We start from the raw sequence: 16,298 nt of genomic DNA, 5'->3' as shown, positions 1-16,298 counted from the left end.
TCACACACACACAGACACATACACACACGCATACACACACACATACACACACACACGCATTCACACACACAGACACACACACACGCATATACACACACACACACACCACACTCTCACATGGACAGATACACACACACACACAGACACATACACACAGGCATACACACACACATACACACACACACTCATTCACACACACAGACACATACACACACGCATACACACACACATACACACACACACGCATTCACACCCTCAGACACACACACATGCATATACACCCACACACACACTCTTCAAACACACACCCACACTATCACACACATACATTCATTTCCACAGACACACAGACACAGACACAGACACACACACAGACAAACACACAGACACACACAGACACAGACACAGACACACGAACTGTAATATTAACCCTCGCTGTGTGTTCTCTGCAGGTGTCTGCAGCTCTAGCAGCTAACATGGGAGACAACATAAACAGCAACACCATCGCTGCCCTCGGCAGAGTCAACTACAGGTCTATCTGAGGGTCAGATCACCATGGCACCCGCCAGCGTTCTGTGGGCTTCCTTCAGCATTCTGAGCACTGTGATTGGCTGGAACCAGGGCCAGGCCATGGCCATCATCCAATCACTGATGCTGTCAGGAGCCGTGAAGGTAACCTAGTTTATCACCTAGTACTGGTTGTTGTTGTGGTAGTTAATCACCTAGTACTGGTTGTTGTTGTGGTAGTTAATCACCTAGTACTGGTTGTTGTTGTGGTAGTTAATCACCTAGTACTGGTTGTTGTTGTGGTAGTTAATCACCTAGTACTGGTTGTTGTTGTGGTAGTTAATCACCTAGTACTGGTTGTTGTTGTGGTAGTTAATCACCTAGTACTGGTTGTTGTTGTGTAGTTAATCACCTAGTACTGGTTGTTGTTGTGGTAGTTAATCACCTAGTACTGGTTGTTGTTGTCAACTGGGTAGTTAATCACCTAGTACTGGTTGTTGTTGTGGTAGTTAATCACCTAGTACTGGTTGTTGTTGTTGTGGTAGTTAATCACCTAGTACTGGTTGTTGTTGTTTCTTGTAGTTAGTCACCTAGTACTGGTTGTTGTTGTTGTAGTTAATCACCTAGTACTGGTTGTTGTTGTTGTAGTTAGTCACCTAGTACTGGTTGTTGTTGTTGGTAGTTAGTTAATCACCTAGTACTGGTTGTTGTTGTGGTAGTTTATCACCTAGTACTGGTTGTTGTTGTGGTAGTTAGTTAATCACCTAGTACTGGTTGTTGTTGTTGTAGTTAGTCACCTAGTACTGGTTGTTGTTGTTGTAGTTAATCACCTAGTACTGGTTGTTGTTGTTGTAGTTAGTCACCTAGTACTGGTTGTTGTTGTGGTAGTTAATCACCTAGTACTGGTTGTTGTTGTGGTAGTTTAATCACCTAGTACTGGTTGTTGTTGTAATAGTTAGTTAATCACCTAGTACTGGTTGTTGTTGTGGTAGTTAATCACCTAGTACTGGTTGTTGTTGTGGTAGTTAATCACCTAGTACTGGTTGTTGTTGTGGTAGTTAATCACCTAGTACTGGTTGTTGTTGTGGTAGTTAATCACCTAGTACTGGTTGTTGTTGTGGTAGTTAATCACCTAGTACTGGTTGTTGTTGTGGTAGTTTATCACCTAGTACTGGTTGTTGTTGTGGTAGTTAATCACCTAGTACTGGTTGTTGTTGTGGTAGTTAATCACCTAGTACTGGTTGTTGTTGTGGTAGTTACATCACCTAGTACTGGTTGTTGTTGTGGTAGTTAATCACCTAGTACTGGTTGTTGTTGTTGGTAGTTAATCACCTAGTACTGGTTGTTCACCTAGTACTGTTGTGGTAGTTAATCACCTAGTACTGGTTGTTGTTGTGGTAGTTAATCACCTAGTACTGGTTGTTGTTGTGGTAGTTAGTTAATCACCTAGTACTGGTTGTTGTTGTGGTAGTTAATCACCTAGTACTGGTTGTTGTTGTGGTACAATCACCTAGTACTGGTTGTTGTTGTGGTAGTTAATCACCTAGTACTGGTTGTTGTTGTGGTAGTTAATCACCTAGTACTGGTTGTTGTTGTGGTAGTTAATCACCTAGTACTGGTTGTTGTTGTGGTAGTTAATCACCTGATACTGGTTGTTGTTGTGGTAGTTAATCACCTAGTACTGGTTGTTGTTGTGGTAGTTAATCACCTAGTACTGGTTGTTGTTGTGGTAATTAATCACCTAGTACTGGTTGTTGTTGTGGTAGTTAATCACCTAGTACTGGTTGTTGTTGTGGTAGTTAATCACCTAGTACTGGTTGTTGTTGTGGTAGTTAATCACCTAGTACTGGTTGTTGTTGTGGTAGTTAATCACCTAGTACTGGTTGTTGTTGTGGTAGTTAATCACCTAGTACTGGTTGTTGTTGTGGTAGTTAATCACCTAGTACTGGTTGTTGTTGTGGTAGTTAATCACCTAGTACTGGTTGTTGTTGTGTTAGTTAATCACCTAGTACACCTGGTTGTTGTTGTGGTAGTTAATCACCTAGTACTGGTTGTTGTTGTGGTAGTTAATCACCTAGTACTGGTTGTTGTTGTGGTAGTTAATCACCTAGTACTGGTTGTTGTTGTGGTAGTTAATCACCTAGTACTGGTTGTTGTTGTGGTAGTTAATCACCTAGTACTGGTTGTTGTTGTGGTAGTTAATCACCTAGTACTGGTTGTTGTTGTGGTAGTTAATCACCTAGTACTGGTTGTTGTTGTAGTAGTTATCACCTAGTACTGGTTGTTGTTGTGGTAGTTAATCACCTAGTACTGGTTGTTGTTGTGGTAGTTAATCACCTAGTACTGGTTGTTGTTGTGGTAGTTAATCACCTAGTACTGGTTGTTGTTGTGGTAGTTAATCACCTAGTACTGGTTGTTGTTGTGGTAGTTAATCACCTAGTACTGGTTGTTGTTGTGGTAGTTAATCACCTAGTACTGGTTGTTGTTGTTGGTAGTTAATCACCTAGTACTGGTTGTTGTTGTGGTTAGTTAATCACCTAGTACTGGTTGTTGTTGTGGTAGTTAATCACCTAGTACTGGTTGTTGTTGTGGTAGTTAATCACCTAGTACTGGTTGTTGTTGTTGGTAGTTAATCACCTAGTACTGGTTGTTGTTGTGGTAGTTAATCACCTAGTACTGGTTGTTGTTGTGGTAGTTAATCACCTAGTACTGGTTGTTGTTGTGGTAGTTAATCACCTAGTACTGGTTGTTGTTGGTAGTTAATCACCTAGTACTGGTTGTTGTTGTTGTAGTTAATCACCTAGTACTGGTTGTTGTTGTGGTAGTTAATCACCTAGTACTGGTTGTTGTTGTGGTAGTTAGTCACCTAGTACTGGTTGTTGTTGTTGGTAGTTAGTTAATCACCTAGTACTGGTTGTTGTTGTGGTAGTTTATCACCTAGTACTGGTTGTTGTTGTGGTAGTTAGTTAATCACCTAGTACTGGTTGTTGTTGTGGTAGTTAATCACCTAGTACTGGTTGTTGTTGTTAGTAGTTAATCACCTAGTACTGGTTGTTGTTGTTGTAGTTAATCACCTAGTACTGGTTGTTGTTGTGGTAGTTAATCACCTAGTACTGGTTGTTGTTGTGGTAGTTAATCACCTAGTACTGGTTGTTGTTGTGGTAGTTAGTTAATCACCTAGTACTGGTTGTTGTTGTGGTAGTTATCACCTAGTACTGGTTGTTGTTGTCACCTAGTACTGTAGTTAATCACCTAGTACTGGTTGTTGTTGTGTAGTTAATCACCTAGTACTGGTTGTTGTTGTTGGTAGTTTAGTTAATCACCTAGTACTGGTTGTTGTTGTGGTAGTTAATCACCTAGTACTGGTTGTTGTTGTGGTAGTTAATCACCTAGTACTGGTTGTTGTTGTGGTAGTTAATCACCTAGTACTGGTTGTTGTTGTGGTAGTTAATCACCTAGTACTGGTTGTTGTTGTGGTAGTTAATCACCTAGTACTGGTTGTTGTTGTGGTAGTTAATCACCTAGTACTGGTTGTTGTTGTGGTAGTTAATCACCTAGTACTGGTTGTTGTTGTGGTAGTTAATCACCTAGTACTGGTTGTTGTTGTGGTAGTTAATCACCTAGTACTGGTTGTTGTTGTTGTAGTTAGTTAATCACCTAGTACTGGTTGTTGTTGTGGTAGTTAATCACCTAGTACTGGTTGTTGTTGTGGTAGTTAATCACCTAGTACTGGTTGTTGTTGTGGTAGTTAATCACCTAGTACTGGTTGTTGTTGTGGTAGTTAATCACCTAGTACTGGTTGTTGTTGTGGTAGTTAATCACCTAGTACTGGTTGTTGTTGTGGTAGTTAATCACCTAGTACTGGTTGTTGTTGTGGTAGTTAATCACCTAGTACTGGTTGTTGTTGTGGTAGTTAATCACCTAGTACTGGTTGTTGTTGTGGTAGTTAATCACCTAGTACTGGTTGTTGTTGTGGTAGTTAATCACCTAGTACTGGTTGTTGTTGTGGTAGTTAATCACCTAGTACTGGTTGTTGTTGTGGTAGTTAATCACCTAGTACTGGTTGTTGTTGTGGTAGTTAATCACCTAGTACTGGTTGTTGTTGTGGTAGTTAATCACCTAGTACTGGTTGTTGTTGTGGTAGTTAATCACCTAGTACTGGTTGTTGTTGTGGTAGTTAATCACCTAGTACTGGTTGTTGTTGTGGTAGTTAATCACCTAGTACTGGTTGTTGTTGTGGTAGTTAATCACCTAGTACTGGTTGTTGTTGTGGTAGTTAATCACCTAGTACTGGTTGTTGTTGTGGTAGTTAATCACCTAGTACTGGTTGTTGTTGTGGTAGTTAATCACCTAGTACTGGTTGTTGTTGTGGTAGTTAATCACCTAGTACTGGTTGTTGTTGTGGTAGTTAATCACCTAGTACTGGTTGTTGTTGTGGTAGTTAATCACCTAGTACTGGTTGTTGTTGTGGTAGTTAATCACCTAGTACTGGTTGTTGTTGTGGTAGTTAATCACCTAGTACTGGTTGTTGTTGTGGTGGTTAATGGTAGTTAATCACCTAGTACTGGTTGTTGTTGTGGTAGTTAATCACCTAGTACTGGTTGTTGTTGTGGTAGTTAATCACCTAGTACTGGTTGTTGTTGTGGTAGTTAATCACCTAGTACTGGTTGTTGTTGTGGTAGTTAATCACCTAGTACTGGTTGTTGTTGTGGTAGTTAATCACCTAGTACTGGTTGTTGTTGTGGTAGTTAATCACCTAGTACTGGTTGTTGTTGTGGTAGTTAATCACCTAGTACTGGTTGTTGTTGTGGTAGTTAATCACCTAGTACTGGTTGTTGTTGTGGTAGTTAATCACCTAGTACTGGTTGTTGTTGTGGTAGTTAATCACCTAGTACTGGTTGTTGTTGTGGTAGTTAATCACCTAGTACTGGTTGTTGTTGTGGTAGTTAATCACCTAGTACTGGTTGTTGTTGTGGTAGTTAATCACCTAGTACTGGTTGTTGTTGTTGTGGTAGTTAATCACCTAGTACTGGTTGTTGTTGTGGTAGTTAATCACCTAGTACTGGTTGTTGTTGTGGTAGTTAATCACCTAGTACTGGTTGTTGTTGTGGTAGTTAATCACCTAGTACTGGTTGTTGTTGTGGTAGTTAATCACCTAGTACTGGTTGTTGTTGTGGTAGTTAATCACCTAGTACTGGTTGTTGTTGTGGTAGTTAATCACCTAGTACTGGTTGTTGTTGTTGGTAGTTAATCACCTAGTACTGGTTGTTGTTGTGGTAGTTAATCACCTAGTACTGGTTGGTTGTTGTTGTGGTAGTTAATCACCCTAGTACTGGTTGTTGTTGTGGTAGTTAATCACCTAGTACTGGTTGTTGTTGTGGTAGTTAATCACCTAGTACTGGTTGTTGTTGTGGTAGTTAATCACCTAGTACTGGTTGTTGTTGTGGTAGTTAATCACCTAGTACTGGTTGTTGTTGTTGTAGTTAATCACCTAGTACTGGTTGTTGTTGTGGTAGTTAATCACCTAGTACTGGTTGTTGTTGTGGTAGTTAATCACCTAGTACTGGTTGTTGTTGTGGTAGTTAGTTAATCACCTAGTACTGGTTGTTGTTGTGGTAGTTAATCACCTAGTACTGGTTGTTGTTGTGGTAGTTAATCACCTAGTACTGGTTGTTGTTGTGTAGTTAATCACCTAGTACTGGTTGTTGTTGTGGTAGTTAATCACCTAGTACTGGTTGTTGTTGTGGTAGTTAATCACCTAGTACTGGTTGTTGTTGTGGTAGTTAGTTAATCACCTAGTACTGGTTGTTGTTGTGGTAGTTTATCACTGGTAGTACTGGTTGTTGTTGTGGTAGTTAATCACCTAGTACTGGTTGTTGTTGTGGTAGTTAATCACCTAGTACTGGTTGTTGTTGTGGTAGTTTATCACCTAGTACTGGTTGTTGTTGTGGTAGTTAATCACCTAGTACTGGTTGTTGTTGTGGTAGTTAATCACCTAGTACTGGTTGTTGTTGTGGTAGTTAATCACCTAGTACTGGTTGTTGTTGTGGTAGTTAATCACCTAGTACTGGTTGTTGTTGTGGTAGTTAATCACCTAGTACTGGTTGTTGTTGTGGTAGTTAATCACCTAGTACTGGTTGTTGTTGTGGTAGTTAATCACCTAGTACTGGTTGTTGTTGTGGTAGTTAATCACCTAGTACTGGTTGTTGTTGTGGTAGTTAATCACCTAGTACTGGTTGTTGTTGTTGGTAGTTAGTTAATCACCTAGTACTGGTTGTTGTTGTGGTAGTTAATCACCTAGTACTGGTTGTTGTTGTGGTAGTTAATCACCTAGTACTGGTTGTTGTTGTGGTAGTTAATCACCTAGTACTGGTTGTTGTTGTGGTAGTTAATCACCTAGTACTGGTTGTTGTTGTGGTAGTTAATCACCTAGTACTGGTTGTTGTTGTGGTAGTTAATCACCTAGTACTGGTTGTTGTTGTGGTAGTTAATCACCTAGTACTGGTTGTTGTTGGTAGTTAGTTAATCACCTAGTACTGGTTGTTGTTGTGGTAATTAATCACCTAGTACTGGTTGTTGTTGTGTAGTAGTTAATCACCTAGTACTGGTTGTTGTTGTGGTAGTTAATCACCTAGTACTGGTTGTTGTTGTGGTAGTTAATCACCTAGTACTGGTTGTTGTTGTGGTAGTTAATCACCTAGTACTGGTTGTTGTTGTGGTAGTTAATCACCTAGTACTGGTTGTTGTTGTGGTAGTTAATCACCTAGTACTGGTTGTTGTTGTGGTAGTTAATCACCTAGTACTGGTTGTTGTTGTGGTAGTTAATCACCTAGTACTGGTTGTTGTTGTGGTAGTTAATCACCTAGTACTGGTTGTTGTTGTGGTAGTTAATCACCTAGTACTGGTTGTTGTTGTGGTAGTTAATCACCTAGTACTGGTTGTTGTTGTGGTAGTTAATCACCTAGTACTGGTTGTTGTTGTGGTAGTTAATCACCTAGTACTGGTTGTTGTTGTGGTAGTTAATCACCTAGTACTGGTTGTTGTTGTGGTAGTTAATCACCTAGTACTGGTTGTTGTTGTGGTAGTTAATCACCTAGTACTGGTTGTTGTTGTGGTAGTTAATCACCTAGTACTGGTTGTTGTTGTGGTAGTTAATCACCTAGTACTGGTTGTTGTTGTGGTAGTTAAATCACCTAGTACTGGTTGTTGTTGTAGTAGTTAATCACCTAGTACTGGTTGTTGTTGTGGTAGTTAATCACCTAGTACTGGTTGTTGTTGTGGTAGTTAATCACCTAGTACTGGTTGTTGTTGTGGTAGTTAAATCACCTAGTACTGGTTGTTGTTGTGGTAGTTAATCACCTAGTACTGGTTGTTGTTGTGGTAGTTAATCACCTAGTACTGGTTGTTGTTGTGGTAGTTAATCACCTAGTACTGGTTGTTGTTGTGGTAGTTAGTCACCTAGTACTGGTTGTTGTTGTGGTAGTTAATCACCTAGTACTGGTTGTTGTTGTGGTAGTTAATCACCTAGTACTGGTTGTTGTTGTGGTAGTTAATCACCTAGTACTGGTTGTTGTTGTGGTAGTTAATCACCTAGTACTGGTTGTTGTTGTGGTAGTTAATCACCTAGTACTGGTTGTTGTTGTGGTAGTTAATCACCTAGTACTGGTTGTTGTTGTGGTAGTTAATCACCTAGTACTGGTTGTTGTTGTGGTAGTTAATCACCTAGTACTGGTTGTTGTTGTGGTAGTTAATCACCTAGTACTGGTTGTTGTTGTGGTAGTTAATCACCTAGTACTGGTTGTTGTTGTGGTAGTTAATCACCTAGTACTGGTTGTTGTTGTGGTAGTTAATCACCTAGTACTGGTTGCTGCTGGTAGTTAGTTAATCACCTAGTACTGGTTGTTGTTGTGGTAGTTAATCACCTAGTACTGGTTGTTGTTGTGGTAGTTAATCACCTAGTACTGGTTGTTGTTGTGGTAGTTAATCACCTAGTACTGGTTGTTGTTGTGGTAGTTAATCACCTAGTACTGGTTGTTGATGTGGTAGTTAATCACCTAGTACTGGTTGTTGTTGGTAGTAGTTAATCACCTAGTACTGGTTGTTGTTGTGGTTAGTTAATCACCTAGTACTGGTTGTTGTTGCTGGTTGTTAGTTAATCACCTAGTACTGGTTGTTGTTGTGGTAGTTAATCACCTAGTACTGGTTGTTGTTGTGGTAGTTAATCACCTAGTACTGGTTGTTGTTGTGGTAGTTAATCACCTAGTACTGGTTGTTGTTGTGGTAGTTAATCACCTAGTACTGGTTGTTGTTGTGGTAGTTAGTTAATCACCTAGTACTGGTTGTTGTTGTGGTAGTTAATCACCTAGTACTGGTTGTTGTTGTGGTAGTTAGTTAATCACCTAGTACTGGTTGTTGTTGTGGTAGTTAATCACCTAGTACTGGTTGTTGTTGTGGTAGTTAATCACCTAGTACTGGTTGTTGTTGTGGTAGTTAATCACCTAGTACTGGTTGTTGTTGTGGTAGTTAATCACCTAGTACTGGTTGTTGTTGTGGTAGTTAATCACCTAGTACTGGTTGTTGTTGTGTTAGTTTATCACCTAGTACTGGTTGCTGCTGGTAGTTAGTTTATCACCTAGTACTGGTTGTTGTTGTTGGTAGTTAGTTAATCACCTAGTACTGGTTGTTGTTGTGGTAGTTAATCACCTAGTACTGGTTGCTGCTGGTAGTTAGTTAATCACCTAGTACTGGTTGTTGCTGGTAGTTAGTTAATCACCTAGTACTGGTTGTTGTTGGTAAGTAGTTAGTTAATCACCTAGTACAGGTTGTTGTTGTGGTAGTTAGTTAATCACATAGTACTGGTTGTTGTTGGTAGTTAGTTAATCACCTAGTACTGGTTGTTGTTGTGGTAGTTAGTTAATCACATAGTACTGGTTGTTGTTGGTAAGTAGTTAGTTAATCACCTAGTACAGGTTGTTGTTGTGGTAGTTAGTTAATCACATAGTACTGGTTGTTGTTGGTAAGTAGTTAGTTAATCACCTAGTACAGGTTGTTGTTGTGGTAGTTAGTTAATCACATAGTACTGGTTGTTGTTGGTAAGTAGTTAGTTAATCGCCTAGTACTGGTTGTTGTTGGTAAGTAGTTAGTTAATCACCTAGTACAGGTTGTTGTTGTGGTAGTTAGTTAATCACCTAGTACTGGTTGTTGTTGTTGGTAGTTAGTTAATCACCTAGTACTGGTTGTTGTTGTTGGTAGTTAGTTAATCACCTAGTACTGGTTGTTGTTGTTGGTAGTTAGTTAATCACCTAGTACTGGTTGTTGTTGTGGTAGTCAGTTAATCACCTAGTACTGGTTGTTGTTGTTGGTAGTTAGTTAATCACCTAGTACTGGTTGTTGTTGGTAGTTAGTTAATCACCTAGTACTGGTTGTTGTTGGTAGTTAGTTAATCACCTAGTACTGGTTGTTGTTGGTAGTTAGTTAATCACCTAGTACTGGTTGTTGTTGGTAGTTAGTTAATCACCTAGTACTGGTTGTTGTTGGTAGTTAGTTAATCACCTAGTACTGGTTCTTGTTTTTGGTAGTTAGTTAATCACCTAGTACTGGTTGTTGTTGCTGGTAGTTAGTTAATCACCTAGTACTGGTTGTTGTTGCTGGTAGTTAGTTAATCACCTAGTACTGGTTGTTGTTGTGGTAGTTAGTTAATCACCTAGTACTGGTTGTTGTTGCTGGTAGTTAGTTAATCACCTAGTACTGGTTGTTGTTGCTGGTAGTTAGTTAATCACCTAGTACTGGTTGTTGTTGTTGGTAGTTAGTTAATCACCTAGTACTGGTTGTTGTTGTTGGTAGTTAGTTAATCACCTAGTACTGGTTGTTGTTGTTGGTAGTTAGTTAATCACCTAGTACTGGTTGTTGTTGTGGTAGTTAGTTAATCACCTAGTACTGGTTGTTGTTGCTGGTAGTTAGTTAATCACCTAGTACTGGTTGTTGTTGTTGGTAGTTAGTTAATCACCTAGTACTGGTTGTTGTTGCTGGTAGTTAGTTAATCACCTAGTACTGGTTGTTGTTGTTGGAAGTTAGTTAATCACCTAGTACTGGTTGTTGCTGGTAGTTAGTTAATCACCTAGTACTGGTTGTTGTTGTTGGAAGTTAGTTAATCACCTAGTACTAGTTGTTGCTGGTAGTTAGTTAATCACCTAGTACTGGTTGTTGTTGTTGGTAGTTAGTTAATCACCTAGTACTGGAGGTTGCTGGTAGTTAGTTAATCACCTAGTACTGGTTGTTGCTGGTAGTTAGTTAATCACCTAGTACTGGTTGTTGTTGTTGGTAGTTAGTTAATCACCTAGTACTGGTTGTTGTTGTTGGTAGTTAGTTAATCACCTAGTACTGGTTGTTGCTGGTAGTTAGTTAATCACCTAGTACTGGTTGTTGCTGTTTAGTTAATCACCTAGTACTGGTTGTTGTTGTTGGTGGTTAGTTAATCACCTAGTACTGGTTGTTGTTGGTAGTTTGTTAATCACCTAGTACTGGTTGTTGTTGTTGGTAGTTAGTTAATCACCTAGTACTGGTTGTTGTTGGTAGTTAGTTAATCACCTAGTACTGGTTGTTGCTGGTAGTTAGTTAATCACCTAGTACTGGTTGTTGTTGTTGGAAGTTAGTTAATCACCTAGTACTGGTTGTTGCTGGTAGTTAGTTAATCACCTAGTACTGGTTGTTGTTGTTGGAAGTTAGTTAATCACCTAGTACTGGTTGTTGTTGGTAGTTAGTTAATCACCTAGTACTGGTTGTTGCTGGTAGTTAGTTAATCACCTAGTACTGGTTGTTGTTGTTGGTAGTTAGTTAATCACCTAGTACTGGTTGTTGTTGTTGGAAGTTAGTTAATCACCTAGTACTGGTTGTTTTTGTTGGTAGTTAGTTAATCACCTAGTACTGGTTGTTGTTGTTGGAAGTTAGTTAATCACCTAGTACTGGTTGTTGTTGTTGGTAGTTAGTTAATCACCTAGTACTGGTTGTTGTTGTGGTAGTTAGTTAATCACCTAGTACTGGTTGTTGTTGCTGGTAGTTAGTTAATCACCTAGTACTGGTTGTTGTTGTTGGTAGTTAGTTAATCACCTAGTACTGGTTGTTGCTGGTAGTTAGTTAATCACCTAGTACTGGTTGTTGTTGTTGGTAAGTTAGTTAATCACCTAGTACTGGTTGTTGCTGGTAGTTAGTTAATCACCTAGTACTGGTTGTTGTTGTTGGAAGTTAGTTAATCACCTAGTACTGGTTGTTGCTGGTAGTTAGTTAATCACCTAGTACTGGTTGTTGTTGTTGGAAGTTAGTTAATCACCTAGTACTGGTTGTTGCTGGTAGTTAGTTAATCACCTAGTACTGGTTGTTGTTGTTGGAAGTTAAATCACCTAGTACTAGTTGTTGCTGGTAGTTAGTTAATCACCTAGTACTGGTTGTTGCTGTAGTTAGTTAATCACCTAGTACTGGTTGTTGTTGCTGGTAGTTAGTTAATCACCTAGTACTCGTTGTTGTTGGTAGTTAGTTAATCACCTAGTACTGGTTGTTGTTGTTGTACTGGTTGTTGTTGTTGGTAGTTAGTTAATCACCTAGTACTGGTTGTTGTTGTTGGTAGTTAGTTAATCACCTAGTACTGGTTGTTGCTGGTAGTTAGTTAATCACCTAGTACTGGTTGTTGTTGTTGGAAGTTAGTTAATCACCTAGTACTGGTTGTTGTTGTTGGAAGTTAGTTAATCACCTAGTACTGGTTGTTGCTGGTAGTTAGTTAATCACCTAGTACTGGTTGTTGTTGTTGGTAGTTAGTTAATCACCTAGTACTGGTTGTTGTTGTTGGTAGTTAGTTAATCACCTAGTACTGGTTGTTGTTGTTGGTAGTTAGTTAATCACCTAGTACTGGTTGTTGTTGTTGGAAGTTAGTTAATCACCTAGTACTGGTTGTTGTTGTTGGAAGTTAGTTAATCACCTAGTACTGGTTGTTGTTGTTGGTAGTTAGTTAATCACCTAGTACTGGTTGTTGTTGTAGTTAGTTAATCACCTAGTACTGGTTGTTGTTGCTGGTAGTTAGTTAATCACCTAGTACTGGTTGTTGTTGTTGGTAGTTAGTTAATCACCTAGTACTGGTTGTTGCTGGTAGTTAGTTAATCACCTAGTACTGGTTGTTGTTGTTGGAAGTTAGTTAATCACCTAGTACTGGTTGTTGCTGGTAGTTAGTTAATCACCTAGTACTGGTTGTTGCTGTTGGAAGTTAGTTAATCACCTAGTACTGGTTGTTGCTGGTAGTTAGTTAATCACCTAGTACTGGTTGTTGTTGGTAGTTAGTTAATCACCTAGTACTGGTTGTTGCTGGTAGTTAGTTAATCACCTAGTACTGGTTGTTGTTGGGAAGTTAGTTAATCACCTAGTACTAGTTGTTGCTGGTAGTTAGTTAATCACCTAGTACTGGTTGTTGCTGGTAGTTAGTTAATCACCTAGTACTGGTTGTTGCTGGTAGTTAGTTAATCACCTAGTACTGGTTGTTGCTGGTAGTTAGTTAATCACCTAGTACTCGTTGTTGTTGGTAGTTAGTTAATCACCTAGTACTGGTTGTTGTTGTTGTACTGGTTGTTGTTGTTGGTAGTTAGTTAATCACCTAGTACTGGTTGTTGTTGGTAGTTAGTTAATCACCTAGTACTGGTTGTTGTTGTTGGTAGTTAGTTAATCACCTAGTACTGGTTGTTGTTGTTGGTAGTTAGTTAATCACCTAGTACTGGTTGTTGTTGGTAGTTAGTTAATCACCTAGTACTGGTTGTTGTTGTTGGAAGTTAGTTAATCACCTAGTACTGGTTGTTGCTGGTAGTTAGTTAATCACCTAGTACTGGTTGTTGTTGTTGGTAGTTAGTTAATCACCTAGTACTGGTTGTTGTTGTTGGTAGTTAGTTAATCACCTAGTACTGGTTGTTGTTGTTGTTTGATAATATCATCTGAATCTGTACTGAATCTGTAGAATCTGTACTTGAATCATTATTCTGTCGTCGTTCACCATTTTCTTCCTTTTGATCAGATGATCAGAACCTTCCTTCGTTTGTTTCATACACTCATCCGTGTTGTCGTTTTCACCTCTACTTCCTGTCAGATCAACAGCGCATCCACCTTGACAGCGCTGGGTTCCCTGGTGACCGGTGTTCCCTCGGCAACCTTAGGCAGCATCAGCGGCACAGAACTCCTCTACGCGTCCCAGGATGCCACATTCATAACATACATGCAGACCGCCCCGACCATCTTAATCCAGACTTTCGTCACTCAGGTACCGTGTCGCAGTTAAAGTCTTCCTCACTTAACCTTTTGGTTCCTACTATGAGAACTGTTGAGTATTTCCAGTTAATTCTATAGCAGTGAAACACATTTCTTAGCTGAATGCTTGTAATATAGATGGATAAAAGCATGGATGTTTGACTGACCGACAAACTGATTGATTAATATGGTGTCTATTCTCCCCATACAGTTGACTGATTGATTAGGTGTCTATTCTCCCTATACAATTGATTGATTGATTAGGTGTCTATTCTCCCCATAGGGTTGACTGATTGATTAATATGGTGTTTATTCTCCCCATAGGGTTGACTGATTGATTAATATGGTGTCTATTCTCCCCATACAGTTGACTGATTGATTAATATGGTGTCTATTCTCCCCATAGGGTTGACTGATTGATTAATATGGTGTCTATTCTCCCCCATATAGTTGACTGATTGATTAATATGGTGTCTATTCTCCCCATAGGGTTGACTGATTGATTAATATGGTGTCTATTCTCCCCATACAGTTGACTTGATTGATTAATACAGTTGACTGATTGATCTGTCTATTCTCCCCACAGTTGACTGATTGATTAATTAATGGTGTCTATTCTCCCATTACAGTTGACTGATTGATTAATATGGGGTCTATTCTCCCCATACAGTTGACTGATTGATTAATATGGTGTCTATTCTCCCCATAGGGTTGACTGATTGATTAATATGGTGTCTATTCTCCCCATATAGTTGACTGATTGATTAATATGGTGTCTATTCTCCCCATAGGGTTGACTGATTGATTAATATGGTGTCTATTCTCCCCATAGGGTTGACTGATTGATTAATATGGGGTCTATTCTCCCCATACAGTTGACTGATTGATTAATATGGTGTCTATTCTCCCCATCCAGTTGACTGATTGATTAGGTGTCTATTCTCCCCATACAGTTGACTGATTGATTAATATGGTGTCTATTCTCCCCATACAGTTGACTGATTGATTAGGTGTCTATTCTCCCCATACAGTTGACTGATTGATTAATATGGTGTCTATTCTCCCATTACAGTTGACTGATTGATTAATATGGGGTCTATTCTCCCCATACAGTTGACTGATTGATTAGGTGTCTATTCTCCCCATACAGTTGACTGATTGATTAATATGGTGTCTATTCTCCCATTACAGTTGACTGATTGATTAATATGGTGTCTATTCTCCCTATACAATTGATTGATTGATTAATGTGGTGTCTATTCTCCCCATCCAGTTGATCACAGTGAACCCTAACCCAGACAGTATTCTCCAGAACGTCCCAGACAGCATGTCTCCTGAGATCCCCAGGTCCCTGCTGCAGGGCTTCTCTCAGAGCAGTGTGGTGGTGGAGAAACTGAACCAGAAGACGTGGAGACACGAACAGGTGACGGGAGCACACACACACACACACACACACACACACACACACACACACACACACACACACACACACATACTGTGAACACACACACACACACACACAGAAAACACACGCACACAGAAAACACACACACACAGTGAACACACACAGTGAACACACACAGTGAACACACACAGTGAACACACAGAGTGAACACACACAGTGAACACACAGTGAATTTAAGAAACTATAATCCTGTTCTTTTATTTTCAGGCTGTGTTGTTCTTTGACACAGTGGCTCTAGGAATTGACAACTCCGACAAGTGAGTCTGGGAACATCTGCACATTGTGATGTACAGTATATATATATATACACAGATATATATCTATATATATATACACAGACATATATATATATACACAGATATATATATATATATATATACACAGATATATATATATATACACAGATATATATACACAGATATATATATATACACACACAGAGCATTCGGAAAGTATTTACGTAAGTATTCAGACCCTTTACTCAGTACTTTGTTGAAGCACCTTTGGCAGCGATTACAGCCTTGAGTCTTCTTGGGTATGATGCTACAAGCTTGGTACACCTGTATTTGGGAGTTTCTCCAATTCTTCTCTGTAGATCCTCTCGAGCTCTGTCAGGTTGGATGGGGAGTGTCGCTGCACAGCTATTTCAGGGCTCTCCAGAGATGCTAGATCAGGTTCAAGTCTGGGCTCTGGCTGGGCCACTCAAGGACATTCAGAGACTTGTCCCAAAGCCACTCCTGCGTTGTTTTGGCTGTGTGCTTAGGGTCGTTGTCCTATTGGAAGGCGAACCCTCGTCCCAGTCTGGGGTTCTGAGCGCTCTGGAGCAGGTTTTCATCAAAGACCTCTCTGTACTTTGCTCCGTTCGTCTTTCCCTCGATCCTGACTCGTCTCCCAGTCCCTGCCACTGAAAAACATCCCCACAGCATGATGCTGCCACCACCATGAATCCCCGTAGGGATGGTACCAGGTTTCCTCCAGATGTGACGCTTGGCGTTTAGGCCAAAGAGTTCAATCTTGGTTTTATCAGAACATCTTGTTTCTCATAGGTCTG

General features: G+C 39.7%; 1 protein-coding gene across 1 annotated transcript in view; it reads left to right on the top strand.

Annotated features, from left to right (window-relative positions):
- LOC127928839 (uncharacterized) overlaps positions 1–13,774 on the top strand; it is a 22,455-nt gene extending 8,681 nt beyond the window's left edge. Inside the window, exons 7-8 of the mRNA XM_052516264.1 lie at positions 453–672; positions 13,625–13,774. Coding sequence (XP_052372224.1) covers positions 453–542 — 90 coding nt within the window. The 3' untranslated portion in view covers positions 543–672; positions 13,625–13,774. The remainder of the gene's footprint in view (positions 1–452; positions 673–13,624) is intronic.
- Positions 13,775–16,298: the final 2,524 nt, after the last annotated feature.

This window comes from Oncorhynchus keta, unplaced genomic scaffold, assembly GCF_023373465.1.
Source record: "Oncorhynchus keta strain PuntledgeMale-10-30-2019 unplaced genomic scaffold, Oket_V2 Un_scaffold_4275_pilon_pilon, whole genome shotgun sequence".
NCBI lineage: Eukaryota > Metazoa > Chordata > Actinopteri > Salmoniformes > Salmonidae > Oncorhynchus > Oncorhynchus keta.
The sequence above is the reverse complement of the archived record's forward strand: the minus strand, read 5'-3'. Positions and strand labels throughout refer to the sequence as shown.